General features: G+C 42.5%; 1 protein-coding gene across 2 annotated transcripts in view; it reads left to right on the top strand.

Annotated features, from left to right (window-relative positions):
- The window catches only part of SFI1 (SFI1 centrin binding protein), a 146,190-nt gene that overhangs the window by 57,385 nt on the left and 73,048 nt on the right, over positions 1-15,757 (top strand). For both annotated transcript variants that reach the window (XM_053702014.1, XM_053702013.1), the window contains exons 15-17: positions 12,305-12,386; positions 12,736-12,914; positions 14,290-14,365. In XM_053702014.1, coding sequence (XP_053557989.1) covers positions 12,305-12,386; positions 12,736-12,914; positions 14,290-14,365 — 337 coding nt within the window. The remainder of the gene's footprint in view (positions 1-12,304; positions 12,387-12,735; positions 12,915-14,289; positions 14,366-15,757) is intronic.

The following is a 15,757-nucleotide window of genomic DNA, read 5'->3' as shown; positions in this document are numbered from 1 at the left end:
GAAAGGAATTTATCAGGTAAGCATAAATTATGTTTTTATCATTTTCCTATAGTAAGGGATCATTAAAGGGACATGAAACCCAATTTTTTTCTTTCATGATTCAGATAGAGAATACATTTTTAAACAACTTTCCAATGTACATCTATTATTTAATTTGCTTCCTTCTCTTGTTATCCTTTGCTGAAAGGTTTATCTAGGCAAGCTTAGGAGCAGCAGAGAACCTAGGTTCTAGCTGTTGATTGGTGGTTGCATATATATATATTGATTGTGATTGGCTCACCCATGTGTTCAGTTAGAAACCATTAGTGCATTGCTACTCCTACAACAAATGATACCAAGTTAAGTAAACAAATTAGATAATAGAAGTAAATTTGAAAGTTGTTTAAAATTGTATTCTCTATCTGAATCATGAAAGAAAAAAAATTGGGTTTCATGTCCCTTTAAGCCAGTGCAGCAGCATAGGTAAAGCAAATATGAACTGAATATTTTAAAACGCATTGTTTATTATTAATTATATTAATAATAATATTATAAGGAGCATGGAATACAAACATTTACCTTTCGTCATTCAGATAAAGCATACAATTTTAGACCCCTTTCCAATTTACTTCTATTATCAAATTTGTATGATTTGTTGAATGAGCAGCAGTGCACTACTGGGAGCTAGCTGAGCCCATCTGGTGAGCCAATGACAAGACATATATGTACAGTCGCCAATCACCTGCTAGCTCCCAGTAGTGCATAGCTGCCCCTGAGCCTACCTGGGACAGCAAAAGAGAATGAAACGAATAAGATAATAAAAATTAAACATTGTTTAACATTGCATGGCTCTATATGAATCATGAAATACATTTTTGACTTTACTGTCCCTTTTAAATCCATTTAAAAACAATGGCAACAATTTACTGATAATGTACCAGACTACTGAAATGTTGCTCTTGCTGACCTTTTTTTAAACAGATGTAATAAATAGAAACATCAGTTAATATGTGTTACCTGTGCTGCACTGCCTTAATAATTCCTTACTATAGGGTAATTATAAAAGTGTCATGCAGAAATCACTTGTTAGGCATCAAGATAAACATATTCAATAAATAAGGTGAATATATTTTGGTTTATATAAGAGAGGTGTTGTCACAAGTCAGATATTCTGCTCCAGCAAATATAAGTTTGTGCTTATAAAAAGAAAGTCCAAAATGCATTAGGAGACCTCCGTATTTGAACAAATATTGATAGAGTGCCATAAAATCATGCTAAACGCCTTGTCATCTCCCAGCATCAAATCAGATCAGGATATGGATTTAAATAATAACTGGGTTAGCACGACTAAGAATAGAAAAAAAAAATGTATTGCAGTTAATCCATTCTGATAATGAGGATCCAGGTTTTTTCTTCCAGTAACCAGGAATAAGACGTTTGGCACAAATGAACCATTTCCTTTACATGAAGGGTAGTTTTAATTGCCCGCTTAACAGAAAATTCTAGGGTTATTTCCCAAAAAGTGACTTTATTTATATTACTACAATTTTAGCTGACCAAAAACCTTGTATAACGGGACAGTCCCACAAGTTGTGCACCGAGGTTCCCCTCTGTCCTCTTTCCCTCTGTCTATTGGATATAGTTCATGAGGTGTTGTTGTCTATAATGAAACAACACACCGGTGGCACTCAAAAAATGGCAACAGTGCCTTTATTACAGAGCAACGTTTCGGGGCTCCTGCCCCTTTATCAAGCCCCGAAAAGTTGCTCTGTAATAAAGGCACTGTTGCCATTTTTTGAGTGCCACCGGTGTGTTGTTTCATTATACTTGTCATTGGACTTTGGTTAGAGAAGTCCCCCTGGTGTGCACCAACTCGAATCATTGGAAAAATTAAGGATTAAGTGAGTGCTGGTCCTGCTTGTCTAAATATCAGTTTTGTTGTCTATAGTTTGTGTCTTACAACACCACTGTATGACCTACACTTCCTAAAACATACTGTGCTGCCAGAAGGATTTGAGATGCCATACAATGTCTTGCATAAAAATTGGCTTTGCATTTCATAGTTATGAGGCCTAGAAAAAATCCAGCCACACCGAGTTGAAATTTAGGTATGGCTGGTAGCAGCCAGGGAGGGAGGGCACCCGTGGGTGTCTTGGGACTCTAATCCAGGGCCTAAATTTAAGGCTCCAGTGGCTTCCTGGTGCCTGGGTTTGTTAAACCCTGCATTAATATATTTTTTAGATTTCTGTCATGTTAAGCATCTCCCTACTAGCTAAAAAGTTACTCATATCAGTTTTAATTATATTTTTGTATCTTTAAACTGCAGCCTTAGAAGCAGACTCACATATGGTGAATACTTCTTTGGCAGTAGTAATTTCTGACATCTTCCAGTCATTCCTTTTAACAGTCCAAATATACATGATAGATCTGTTTGAGTAAACTGGGTCAGTCATAGTGTTTGGAACCTAATTATTTCACTAGTTTGTGTGTGTGTATGTATGTGTATGTGTATATATGTATATATATGTGTGTGTGTACATATATATATATGTGTGTGTGTGTGTGTATATATGTATATATATGTGTGTGTGTGTATATATGTGTGTGTGTGTGTGTGTGTATGTATGTATGTATGTATGTATGTATATGTATATGTGTATGTATATATATATATATATATATATCTGGGTGATTCACTGCATATGTGGTTTTAAACCACGATTAACCGACGCAATTTAAAAACCGCGAGAGTATGTGGTTTTTATGGGGGGCGGGGCCTGGGGGGACATCACGTCACGACGATCGTGCCGAGTTAAGACAATGGAAGGAGCCGGTCCCGGACCACCGGTAACTGAGTGACATGTTCTGGCCTAGCATATAGCTAGGCAGAGGAGCCGTGCACACACAGCAGTTAGAAGAGGCAGCACTGCGGGGCATAGCAGAGTGGAGACGTGTTCAAGGTGGGGTGGGTTGCTCACTCAGGCGAGCTGGAGGCAAGCAAGTAAGAAACTTGCACTACGGGCTGGATAAGGCAGCGATCTGACTGCACTGCCACTGTCTGTAGGGTTATAAATAAAGTAAACAAGCTCCAGGGAGAGGGAGGCTCAGTGGAAATGAAAGCAGTCTGAATAACAGATGTAGCACTGCCCTGGCATATACTTATACCTGGAGATTTATCCAATAAAATATTTGTTTCTTTTGCAAGATGTACCAAGTCCACGGTTTCATCCTTACTTGTGGAATATTATCCTTCCTAACAGGAAGTGGCAAAGAGAGCACCACAGCAGAGCTGTCTATATAGCTCCCCCTTAACTCCACCCCCCAGTCATTCTCTTTGCCGTCTCTAAGCAGGAAGGGTAAAGTGAAAGAGGTGATAAACTGTTTTTATTTTATCTTCAAGCAAGGGTTTTCTTCTCCAGCCTATAGCGTGCATTGTTCCTGTAACCACTGCAGCTTCCTTTTGATTTGAGGGGCGGTCCTAAGGCCGCGGGGCATAGCAGTGGCGCCTTATCTAGACGACATCCTAATTCAAGCGTCGACTTTCCAACTAGCCAAGTCTCACACGGACTTAGTGTTGGCCTTTCTAAGATCTCATGGGTGGAAGGTGAACGTAAAAAAGAGTTCTCTTTTCCCTCTCACAAGAGTTTCATTTCTAGGGACTCTGTGATAGACTCGGTGTACATGAAAATATTTCTGACGGAGGTCAGGAAATCAAAGATTTTGACCACCTGCCGAGCTCTTCATTCCATTCCTCGGCCGTCAGTGGCTCAGTGTATGGAGGTAGTCGGTTTAATGGTAGCGGCGATGGAAGTAGTTCCATATGCTCGCTTACATTTCAGACCACTGCAACTATGCATGCTCAATCAGTTGAATGGGGATTATGCAAATTTATCTCCTCAGATAAATCTGGACCAAGAGACCAGAGACTCTCTTCTTTGGTGGTTGTCACAGGATCATCTTTCCAAGGGAATGTGTTTCCGCAGGCCAGCGTGGGTCATAGTGACGACGGACGCCAGCCTATTGGGCTGGGGTGCAGTCTGGAATTCCCTGACAGCACAGGGTTTGTGGACTCAGGAGGAGGCCCTCCTACCGATAAATATTCTGGAATTAAGAGCGATATTCAATGCTCTTCAGACGTGGCCTCAGCTGGTTTCGGCCGGATTCATCAGATTTCAGTCGGACAACATCACGACTGTAGCTTATATCAGTCATCAGGGGGGAACAAGGAGTTCCTTAGCGATGATAGAAGTTTCCAGGATAATCCGATGGGCAGAGACTCACTCTTGCCATCTATCAGCGATCTATATCCCAGGGGTAGAGAACTGGGAGGCAGATTTTCTAAGTCGTCAGACTTTTCATCCGGGGGAGTGGGAGCTCCATCCGGAGGTGTTTGCTCAACTGGTTCAGCTATGGGGCACACCAGAATTGGATCTGATGGCGTCTCGTCAGAACGCCAAACTTCCTCATTACGGATCCAGGTCAAGGGATCCTCAGGGAGTACTGATAGATGATCTAGCAGTACCCTGGTCGTTCAACCTGGCTTATATGTTTCCACCTTTTCCTCTCCTTCCACATCTGATTGCCAGAATCAAACAGGAGAGAGCTTTGGTGATTTTGATAGCACCTGCGTGGCCACGCAGGACTTGGTATGCAGACCTGGTGGACATGACATCTCTGCCACCATGGACTCTGCCACTAAGACAGGACCTTCTGATTCAAGGTCCGTTCAAGCATCCAAATCTAATTTCTCTGCAACTGACTGCTTGGAGATTGAACGCTTGATTTTATCAAAGCGGGTTTTTTTTGAGTCGTTCATAGATACCTTGATTCAGGCTCGAAAGCCTGTCACCAGGAAAATCTATCATAACATATGGCGTAAATATCTTTTTTGGTGCGAATCCAAAGGCTACTCATGGAGTAAAATCAGGATTCCTAGGATTTTGTCCTTTCTTTAAGAAGAATTGGAGAAAGGATTGTCAGCTAGTTCCTTAAAAGGACAGATATCTGCTTTGTCTATTCTATTGCACTAGCGTCTGGCAGATGTCCCAGACGTTTGGGCTTTTTGTCAGGCTTTAGTTAGAATCAAGCCTGTGTTTAAACCTGTTGCTCCGCCATGGAGTCTAAATTTAGTTCTTAAAGTTCTTCAGGGGGTTCCGTTTGAACCCATGCATTCCATAGATATTAAGCTTCTATCTTGGAAAGTTCTGTTTCTAGTTGTTATCTCTTCAGCTCAAAGAGTTTCTGAACTATCTGCATTACAATGGGACTTGCCTTATCTTGTTTTCCATGCTGATAAGTTTGTTTTGCGTACCAAACCTGGGTTCCTCCCTAAGGTTGTTACTAACAGGAATATCAATCAGGAGATTGTTGTTCCTTCTATGTGTCCTAATCCTTCTTCTAAGAAGGAACGTTTATTGCACAACTTGGACGTGGTTCGTGCTTTGAAGTTCTATTTGCAGGCAACCAAAGATTTTCGTCAAACATCTTCTTTGTTTGTTGTCTATTCTGGAAAACATAGGGGTCAAAAGGCTACGGCTACCTCCCTTTCCTTTTGGCTGAAAAGCATCATCCGTTTGGCTTACGAGACTGCTGGACAGCAGCCTCCTGAAAGAATTACTGCTCACTCTACTAGAGCGGTGGCTTCCACATGGGCTTTTAAAAATGATGCTTCTGTTGAACAGATTTGTAAGGCTGCGACTTGGTCTTCGCTTCATACCTTTTCCAAATTTTACAAATTTGATACTTTTGCTTCTTCAGAGGCTATTTTTGGGAGACAGGTTCTGCAAGCAGTGGTGCCTTCCGTTTAGGTTCCTGTCTTGTCCCTCCCTTCATCCGTGTCCTAAAGCTTTGGTATTGGTATCCCACAAGTAAGGATGAAACCGTGGACTCGGTACATCTTGCAAAAGAAAACAAAATTTATGCTTACCTGATAAATTTCTTTCTTTTGTGATGTACCGAGTCCACGTCCCGCCCTGTCTATTCAAGACAGATAGTATTTTTTATTGAAAACTTCAGTCACCTCTGCACCTTATAGTTTCTCCTTTTTCTTACTTGGCCTTCGGAATGACTGGGGGGTGGAGTTAAGGGGGGAGCTATATAGACAGCTCTGCTGTGGTGCCCTCTTTGCCACTTCCTGTTAGGAAGGATAATATCCCACAAGTAAGGATGAAACCGTGGACTCGGTACATCGCAAAAGCATAAATTTTGTTTTTTATTTTCATATATCTACACAGTAAGTAAAAAAAGTTTAATGGCTAATGCTTTACATACTTACATTATATATGTAATGTAGGAATTATTTTATTGAATAAATCTCCAGGAACAAGTATATGCAGCAAGTTATTCAGACTGCTTTCACTTCCACAGAGCCTCTCTCCCCCCTCCCTCTCTCCCCACAGCTTGTTTAGAAAATTACGGTGTTTTAGTCATTTTTTTTATGAAATCGTGATTAAAACCGCAAACCGCGTTTTTTTTGGGTCGAAAATCGCGATTTAGATTTTTGCCCATTTGTCAGAGTTTTTTCCCTGTTGTGTTTGCTATGTGCTGCTGGCAGCCATTTTACTCACCTCTCTTCCTGACTATGGTGCAGTGTGGGGGATGCTGCTCAATTCCTGCACTTCCTTTTATTACCAGACTGGTGTGCATCATCCATGTGAGACAGGATGCAGTCTCAGAATTGTGATGTCATCACTTATTATTTAAAGGGCCTCTGTTCAGTATGCTTTGCCTTTGCGTTGTCTCAGACCTGTTTGTGAGAGTTCCTGTGTATTTCATGGCTGCCTGTCGTCCTTCCTGGTTCCTGATCCCTGGCTTGTTCCTGGCTCATCTGACTTTTCGCTTTGGTTTTGATTCCTGGCTTGTTATTTGATTTGTGGACTTTTTATTATTTTTTGCTATTAATAAAGGTGTGATTATTTTTGCACTTCTCGTCTCAGTCGGATTCCTGGCACCCTGACATTACGCAAAGGCCATGAATCCTGATGGTGCTAATAATCCACCTTTACCTGCCATCAGTTCCAAGATGGATGTACAGGTTCACCGCTTGGATCAATTTGCACTAGCCCTGCAAACCCTGCTGACTCGCACTGCACATTTGGACCAAAGTGTCCCGCAAGTTATGGCTGCTCCTGTTTCCGCTGCTGCACCTATGCCTACCAGGAGCATTTGATGTTCCGGCTCGCTCCTCCTCTGCTGCTAAACGACTCATGTCCATTCAGCAAGGTACAAGATCTGTTGCTCAGTATGCTATTTTGTTCCGTACGCTTGCCGCAGAGGTAGGTTGGAACAATGAAGCCCTTGTTGCCGCCTTCTTTCATGGGCTCTCTGATGCGATTAAAGCTGAAGTTGCTGCCAGAGATTTACCAGAGGATCTCTAGGTATTGGTGTCTTTTTTTGATCCTAATTGACATCAGACTCAGAGAGTGGCCCTCTTTCAAGGAGCGCTTGCGGAAGCCTCCTGTTCCGTTGTCTCCTACGTGTTCGTTCCCACCCATGCCTCCCTCTCCTCGCATGCCTCCTGGTCCCGAGTCACCAGGTACTGCTGAGCCGATGCAGCTGGGATTCACGCGTCTCTGCGGCAGAGAGGGCCTTTAGGAGGAGGGAGGGGCTCTGCCTCTATTGTGGGTTACAGGGCCACCTTTTGAAGTCTTGTCCTACACGGCCGGGAAATGCTCACACCTAAGGTCCTGTCGGGGGCAGACCTTGGGTGGTTTATCCTCGTCCCAGAACCGCTTAAGGAGAAACCTTTGGTCACGGTTGTCCTTTCCTGGGTGGACTCCTCCATAGTCACTCAGGCTCTTGTTTACTCCGGTGCTGCGGGCTATTTCATTGACAGTGCTTTTGTATCAAAGCACTCCATTCCTGTTTTGCCTCTGTCCGTTCCGCTTGCTATTGAGGCCATTGATGGCAGGCCCCTTCAAGCCCGCACTCGTTACTCACGAAACTGCTCCGTTCTCCATGGCTGTTGGGGCTCTCCATATTGAAACCCTCTAGTTCCAGGTGATAAACTCTCCGCATTTTCCGGTTGTTCTGGGTTATCCCTGGCTCCAAAAGCACAATCCCAGTCTCGACTGGCGCAGGTCTGAAATTTTGTCGTGGTCCCCGCAATGTATTTCCACTTGTCTTCGGAAACCAGTTAAAGTCTTGTGCACTTCTTCGGTTTCTCAATTGCCAGAGGAGTACTGAGAGTTCCTAGACGTGTTTGACAAGGTTAGTGCCGGTACGTTGCCTCCTCACCGGTCTTACGATTGTGCCATAGACCTGCAACCCGGAGCCATTCCTCCTCGGGGCCGGGTGTACCCTCTGTCTGTTGCAGAGAATTGTGCTATGGAGGAGTATGTTGCCGATGCTCTGTCGCGGGGGATCATCCGCAAATCCTGCTCTCCTGCAGAGGCTTTGTGAAGAAAAAGGGTGGCGAGTTAAAGTGAAGGTCAATTTTCATCAATGAGTGCTCGGTTTTTAAAAATACTTTTAAAAACAGGGGCACTTTCATTGATGAAAATTAACATAGCAATGGATTTGAAGAAATACTTACCTTTTACTTCTGCAAAGCCGGATCAACGATCCCCCTCCTTCTTCTTCCTGCTGTAGACCACAGCAATGACGAAACTGGCTTCCTCCAATCACAGCCAGGCATCACGAGCTGGACGCTCTGGGGTGCAAGCCATGATTGGAGGAAGCCGGTTTTCGTCATTTCTGACGTCACTACAGAGGAACTTAGGCTGAGATCGGCGATCCGGTTTTGCAGGAGTAAAAGGTAAGTATTTCTTAAAATCCAGTGCAATGTTAATTTTCATCAATGAAAGTGCCCCTGTTTTTAAAAGTATTTTTAAAAACCGGGCACTCATTGATGAAAATTGACCTTCACTTTAAGACCATCTATCGATTATAGGGGTCTTAATCATCTTACAATTAAGAATGCTTACCCTATTTCGCTTATTACTGAACTCTTTGACCGCCTCAAGGGAGCTACGGTCTTTTCTAAACTTGATTTGAGAGGAGCGTACAATCTCGTTAGGATTAAGGAGGGTCACGAATGGAAAACAGCATTTAACATCAGGAGCGGGCATTATGAGTATCTTGTAATGCCCTTTGGCCTATGTAATGCTCCTGCTGTTTTTCAGGAATTTATTAATGATGTCCTACGAGATATGTTGCAACAGTGTGTTGTGGTGTACTTCGACGACATCCTCATACACTCACCCACACTTGAGGCTCATCGTTCTGATGTTACACGGGTTCTTCAGAGACTACGTGAGAACGGCCTGTTTTGTAAACTCGAGAAATGTGAGTTCCATGAGACTCAAGTAACCTTCCTAGGTTATGTTATCTCCGTTGCAGGGTTCTCCATGGATCCTGACAAGTTATCTGCAGTTCTGCAGTGGCCTCGCCCAGTTGGTCTTCGGTCTATTCAACGTTTTTTGGGGTTCGCCAATTACTATAGAAAGTTTATTAAAAACTTTTCTTCCTTGGTCAAACCTATCACAGACATGACCCGTAAAGAGAATGATCCACTCCATTGGTCACCTACTGCTATTAAGGCCTTTGATAGTCTTAAGACTGCCTTTGCTGCCGCTCCAGTTCTGGCTCATCCTAACCCTGTCCTGCCTTTCTTTCTTGAGGTCGATGCGTCTGAGACTGGAGTAGGTGCCCTCTTGTCTCAACGTCCTACACCTGACGGTTCCTTGCATCCGTGTGGTTTCTTCTCTAAGAAATTGTCTCCAGTGGAGTGCAATTATGAAATTGGCGACAGGGAATTACTGGCCATAATTTTGGCACTTAAGGAATGGAGGCATCTTCTCAAGGGTACTAGCGTGCCAGTGCTCATTCTTACTGACCACAAGAATTTAACTTATCTATCTGAAGCAAAACGTTTGTCGCCCTGACAGGCCAGATGGGCGCTATTTTTTTCTCTGTTTAATTATGTGGTTTCCTACCTGCCTGGTAGTAAGAATGTTAGGGCTGATGCCATCTCTCGACAGTTTTCGCCTCTGTCCAAGGAGGAGTCTGTACCTACTCCTGTTATACCTCCTGACCATATTTTTGCTACCATACGTACTAATTTGACTTCTCCCTTGGGAGAGGAGATCCTGGGTGCACAAATCAATGCACCGCCTGAGAAACCTAGTGGTAAGTGTTTTGTTCCTGAGAATCTTCGAACTAAACTTTTGCACACTTACCACTATCCTAAAGCCGCAGGTCACCCAGGCAAGAACCAAATGATTTGATCTGTCACTCAACAATTCTGGTGGCCAGGTCTTCGTTCTGATGTTGCTGCGTATGTTGCCTCCTGCTCAGTTTGTGCACAGAATAAGACTCCTCAACGTCTTCCTGTGGGTCTTCTTCAACCTATTGCTAATGGTGAGCGTCCTTGGACACATCTTTCCATGGACTTCATTGTCGAGCTCCCTGTTTCCAATGGCAATACTGTTATCCTTATGGTGGTTGACCGTTTTTTTCTGAAATGTCACATTGCATTCCCTTGATGAAGCTGCCTACCGCTCAGGAGCTTGCTTCAATTTTTGCTGGGAGGTCTTCCGTTTACATGGGTTACCCAAGGAGATAGTGTCGGACCGGGGTAGCCAGTTTGTCTCCAGATTTTGGCGTTCCTTTTGTGCCCAAATGGGGATCCAGCTTTCCTTCTCCTCAGCATATCGCCCTCAATCCAATGGGGCTGCGGAACCGTTTAATCAAGTTCTGGAACAGTTCCTTGTTGCTATGTCTCAGATCACCACAATAATTGGTCTGAACTTTTACCTTGGGCAGAGTTTGCTCGTAATAGTGCTATTAATGCTTCCTCCAAGATATCCCCGTTCATGGAGAATTATTGGTTTCAACCATTCTTGTTGCCCGATTCATTCATGTCTCAGGGTATTCCGGCTTTGGAGGAGCATCTCCGGCAACTCCGTTCCATGTGGGTGCAGATTCAGTATTGTCTTCATCGTTCTATGCAGCGCCAAAAGTTCCAGGCTGATCGTAGGCGTCTGCCCGCACCTTCCTATCAGGTTGGTGAGAGAGTTTGGCTGTCCTCCCGCAACTTGAACCTTTGTGTGCCTTCCAATAAATTGGCTCCCCGTTATGTTGGTCCTTTTCGAATACTCAGACGGGTTAATCCTGTGGCCTACGCTCTTGACCTTCCTCCTGCTATGCGCATCTCCAATGTTTTTCATTTCTCCCTTTTGAAACCATTGGTTTGTAATCGGTTTACCACTGTGTTGCCTCGTACCCGTCTTATCTTTGTTGACAACCATGAGGAGTATGAGGTCAGCAGCATTATTGACTCTCGTATGTTCAGGGGTATTTGGTTCACTGGAGGGGCTACGGTCTGGAGGAGCGTTCTTGGGTTCCCTCCTCTGATGTTCATGCTCCCGCCCTCCTCCGTGTCTTCCATGCCCGTTTCCCCAATAAGCCTTTTGTCCTCCCGTGGGGGAGGGGTCATTGAGGGGAGGGTACTGTCAGGGTTTTTTCCCTGTTGTGTTTGCCATGTGCTGCTGGCAGCCATTTTACTCACCTCTCTTCCTGACTATGGTGCATTGTGGGGGATGCTGCTCAATTCCTGCACTTCCTTTTATTACCAGACTGGTGTGCATCATCCATGTGAGACAGGATGCAGTCTCAGAATTGTGATGTCATCACTTATTATTTAAAGGGCCTCTGTTCAGTATGCTTTGCCTTTGCGTTGTTTCAGACCTGTTTGTGAGAGTTCTTGTGTATTACCTGGCTGCCTGACGTCCTTCCTGGTTCCTAATCCCTGGCTTGTTCCTGACTCTGCTGTTTTCCTTGTCCCTGATTCCGGCTCGTCTGACTTTTTGCTTTGGCTCCTGACTCGGCTCGTCTAACTACCAGCTCTGGTTTTGATTCCTGGCTTGTTATTTGACTTGTGGACTTTTTATTATTTTTTTGCTATTAATAAAGGTGTGATTATTTTTGCACTTCTCGTCTCAGTCGGATTCCTGGCACCCTGGCACCCATATCGCCCAACCCTAAAATATATATATATATTATTCTTATTATTATTTCTTCTTTTTTTTTATTGCCAGAAATGTGCAATATAAAAAGTGTTATTATATTAGCTGTGCCTAGAAGTGATGACGTGTGACATTCTTGCACATAAGAATATTTACTAATTTCTTGGTGCGGCATATTGTATCGGGTGCCAAACACCTTTATTGTACCTAATTGAAGGTCATAGTATTTGTTTCATCTGTTACATCTAAAAAGCCATTTTAACATCTATTCAAGTTTATGATTTATAGAAACAAGTGTTCAGCATCTACTCCTCATTAGGATCTGGGTTTAAAGCAACTCCTGTTTTTCTTATGTTTAGGCAAACTGTGCAAAGGAGAATTCTGCTTACATGGTGGACAAAACATAACCTGCAGAAAGAGAATAGGCTGGCCGAGAGATTGGTGAGTCCTGCTATGTACATTAGGGTAATCTTAAAGTGACAAGCTAAAATCTAGTGTACGGAGAAATAAAAAAACACTTGACTGATGTTGGTTCCATGTGCCTGGTGTTCTCTCACTGGTGTTGAACCAGACATGCTTTTCTAGTCATAATCTTTTGAATACAGTTAAACACTTGTATAGCATTTTGGCTGCAAAATTAATAATCTGGCTTTAATTTATTTTAGCTAAAGGCCTTCTGTGTCCTTAGTTTGTCGTCAGTGTTCGGAGGGGGGTAGCATTATTTCATAGCTACAACTTTTTCAGGCATATGTGTTAACTGATATTCACACTTACTATATTTTCACTGCAGTCCATCCTACATTACAACTGGAGGCTTGCAGAGAGGTACTGGTGCACATGGAAGGAACAAACGGAGTCACGTCAAGCAGAGCAGGAGGCGGAAAAGGTGGCTGCTGTGTACTGTTGGCGGCGCCAGTTGCTGACAGCCCTGTACACATGGCAGGAAAATGTTCAGGAAATTAAAGCAAGGTAAGAGCAGCTAATTACTATAGAGATATAAGGTAAAACTAATTTATATACTTGCTCAAAGAGAACTTGCTTTGCGGATAACAGTTGGTCATGTGAGTCTTTGCAGTTGTTTGTGTCACTAGTGTAAACAATGATATGATTCAATGTATCAACATATTTTACCATGTGTGCGTTTGTACCTATATATAATCTTTATATCTGATTTATATTGTTATACACGTATCCCTTTTAAATATGTATACTGTCTCCCTGGAGTTATTTGTGGTTACCATTGAGGGCACTCATTTTTAAAAGATGTGAATGGCTCTGTTCTTATGATGACACTAGAAAGGAAATATCCCAGTATAGTCATGACTTCAGGGGCACATTGATGCCTTTAACTCGCACTCCTTGCAAGCCTGAATTATCCATTGATGCCATGTTTTATAATTAGTTGCCTCTAGTTTTAAATTCCATCCCTAATTCTAAAACAGTTTTAGTTCCAAAAATGGGATATTATAATGTAGACTATGTTTCAGACCTTATATAACCCTAAGGGCACATTTGCCAAGAAATTAAACTTTTTGCTTTTGTGAAAAAATAAATTGTGTCCCACGCTTCCTCGAGAGTCCAAAAACATCTTACCTAGACTTTCTTCAAATGTTGTAAATCAATAACTGGTTTAGGGATTTTGTCGCATTTTTCAGAAAAACTAGGTTACAGAATGTTGTTTGTTTGATATATCTAGAGAGTGTGTGAAGATGTATTTAAAGGGAAATTCCAGCTAAAATTGGAATCCACATGGATGCATTTCAGTTTTTAATACATTTTTGTAATGTACATGTATTAGCAAAAATGCTTCTAATAAAAGCTATAGCTGTTTTAAAAGTTTTAGTATGTCACATGCACTTGCTCAGAGAGCCTTAGGTGCTTGTGCCATCTGGTAATGATTCAATTTCTTAATTGCTGACACGATAGAGGCCCCACTTTTGATCTGAGCAGCTGCAGTATTTAACGTTCTGGTGCACTGCAAATATCTAGCTATGCATCACATGCACATGCAGAGAAAAATGTTAATACTAAAACAGTTCCTATAATTAAGTGCCGCACTGCACGAAACGCGTAAGGACACACACCCTTTTTCGCTTTCTGTGTTGGTATGTTTGTATAGCGACTTCAATCCTGGAATAAACTTCTGACTTCTGTGTTTGAAAGACCAAGTGTGCCGCCTCCTTCTTTCTCAGTGATAACTTTTACTAGAAGCGTTTTTGGTAATACATGTATATTGCAAATATGTTTGTTTTCAAATATGTAATTCACGTATGTGCATTTAAATTTTGGCTGCAACTTTTATTTTTTTATAATTTGTCTAAAAACGGATCTAATTATCTATTAGGAGGATCAGAGAGGAACAAGCCTCATGCCACTACTGCCAGTGCTGCGTGCAAAAAGCCTGGCGTCACTGGAGAACGGTAATTAAAAAAAATAAAAATTTATGCTTACCTGATAAATTTCTTTCTTTCCAGGCATGGGGAGTCCACAACGTCATTCCAATTACTAGTGGGATATTTAACTCCTAGCCAGCAGCAGGAGGCAAAGAGCACCCCATAATCCCCTGTCATTCAGCCGAAGGAAAATGGATGAAGAAAAAGGTGCCTGATGTTTACTCAAAAAAATCTGCCAAATTATCATTAAAAAAGAGGGCGGGGTCGTGGACTCTCCATGCCCAGAAAGAAAGAAATGTATTTGGTAAACATAATTTTTTTTATTTCCTCTGGCATGGAGAGTCCACAACGTCATTCCAATTACTAGTGGGAACCAATACCCAAGCTAGAGGACACGGAATGAACAGGGAGGGAGAACAAGGCAGGAGGACCTAAACAGAAGGCACCACCGCTTGAAGAACCTTTCTCCCAAAAGAGGCCTCAGCTGAGGCAAAAGTATAAAATTTTGTAGAATTTTGAAAACGTATGCAAAGAGGACCATGTTGCCGCTTTACAAATCTGTTCCACAGAAGCTTCATTTTTGAAAGCCCAAGATGAGGAGACAGCCCTAGTGGAATGAGCCGTAATTCTCTCAGGTGACTGCTGTCCAGCAGTCTCATAAGCCAAATGAATCATACTTCTTAACCAGAGGGAAAGAGTAGTAGAAGTGGCCTTCTGACCCTTTACCCTTTCCAGAGAAAACCACAAACAGGGCAGAAGATTGCCGAAAATCTTTAGTAGCTTGTAGATAAAATTTTAGAGCACACACAACATCCAAGTTATGCAAAAGACGTTCCTTATGAGAAAAAGGATTAGGACAAAAAGAAGGAGCAACAATTTCCTGATTAATGTTTCGATCCGACACCACCTTAGGGAGAAACCTGTATTTAGTACGAAGGACCGCCTTATCTACATGAAAAATAAGGTACAGGGAATCACACTGCAGAGCAGAAAGCTCAGAAACTCTAGGAGCAGAAGAAATAGCAAGAAGAAACAAAACTTTCCAAGATAACAACTTTATATCAACAACATGCATTGGCTCAAACGGAGCCTGCTGTAAAACTTTAAGAACTAGGTTAAGGCTCCAAGGAGGAGCAACAGGTTTAAACACAGGCCGGATTCTGACCAGGGCCTGAACAAAAGCTTGAACATCTGGTAAATCTGCTATACATTTGTGCAAAAGAATAGACCATGCAGAAATCTGACCCTTCAGAGTACTGACTGACAATTCTTTCTCCTGGCCCTCCTGAAGAAAGGACAAAATGCAAGGAACCCACAGTGGACTCCTAGAGAAAAAAACTCGAGATTCACAGCAGAAAAAGTATATACTCTATACTTATGGAAAAAAATCAACCAAAACCAACTTCTGCGATGCCAAAC

Source organism: Bombina bombina, chromosome 2 (assembly GCF_027579735.1).
Source record: "Bombina bombina isolate aBomBom1 chromosome 2, aBomBom1.pri, whole genome shotgun sequence".
Taxonomy (NCBI): domain Eukaryota; kingdom Metazoa; phylum Chordata; class Amphibia; order Anura; family Bombinatoridae; genus Bombina; species Bombina bombina.
The sequence above is the reverse complement of the archived record's forward strand: the minus strand, read 5'-3'. Positions and strand labels throughout refer to the sequence as shown.